The sequence below is a fragment of the Propithecus coquereli genome, unplaced genomic scaffold, assembly GCF_000956105.1.
Source record: "Propithecus coquereli isolate 6110/MARCELLA unplaced genomic scaffold, Pcoq_1.0 Scaffold709, whole genome shotgun sequence".
Classification (NCBI taxonomy): Eukaryota; Metazoa; Chordata; class Mammalia; order Primates; family Indriidae; genus Propithecus; species Propithecus coquereli.
Window position 1 is genome coordinate 78491 of NW_012153163.1, and position 938 is coordinate 79428.

At 43.0% G+C, this 938-nt stretch overlaps 1 protein-coding gene across 1 annotated transcript in view; it reads right to left on the reverse strand.

The window, feature by feature from the left end:
• Positions 1–938, reverse strand: part of LOC105824020 (protocadherin alpha-5-like) — an 8671-nt gene that overhangs the window by 3841 nt on the left and 3892 nt on the right. The window contains exon 2 of the mRNA XM_012661355.1: positions 36–858. Coding sequence (XP_012516809.1) covers positions 36–858 — 823 coding nt within the window. The remainder of the gene's footprint in view (positions 1–35; positions 859–938) is intronic.

Consider the following 938-nt stretch of genomic DNA (forward strand, 5'->3'; position numbering starts at 1 on the left):
TCGGGCTGTGGGAACGCCGGCGCGTTGTCGTTCACGTCGGCCACCTCCACGGACACGCTGGCTGTGGCCCACAGAGAAGGCGAGCCCCCGTCCCGTGCTGTCACTACCAACTCATAGTCCGATATGCTCTCCCGGTCCAGGGCACCGTCCAGCACCAAGGAATAGTAATTCCTGAAGGTGGACACCAGCTTGAAGGGCACGTGGGCCGTTAGGGAGCAGGTCACCTGCCCGTTGGCTCCAGAGTCAAGGTCAGACACGCTGATCAGGGCGACGACGGTGCTTGTTGGAGCATCCTCTTTGACAGGCAGAAAAAGGGAGGTTATGGCCATCTCGGGGATATTATCATTCACATCCAGAAGTTTCACTATTACTTTGCAGTGCCCTGTTAATGGGAATGTACTTCTATCCACTGCATCAATATTAATTTCATATAAGTTACAGTCTTCGTAATCCAGCTCTCCCTTCACTTTTACTTCACCGCTATTAGAATCGATTATAAATTTGGATTTTACATCGTCAGAAACAAGATTACTAAAAAAATACACTATTTCCTTATTAATGCCCTCATCTGCATCTGAGGCGTTCAGTTTAATAACTAATGTTCCACTCCGTGTATTTTCGAACAGTCTCACATTATAAATGGATTTATCAAATTCCGGGGCGTTATCATTCGCATCCAATACATTGATCAACAACTGAACCGTACCTGTTAGTTCGGGTTTTCCTCCATCAATTGCAATCAGTAATAGACGATGTTCTTCGGTTTCTTCCCTATCTAAGGATTTCTTCAAAACTAGTTCTAAAAATTTCGTTTTTTCTTCATTTGTTTTAACATCCAAGTCAAAAAGAATGAGAAATCTGTTTCAGTAATGTTAAGTCATGATGACCAAGATATATTATTAGTTGAAAAAAGATTAAAAGCAATACTAATATGTTTT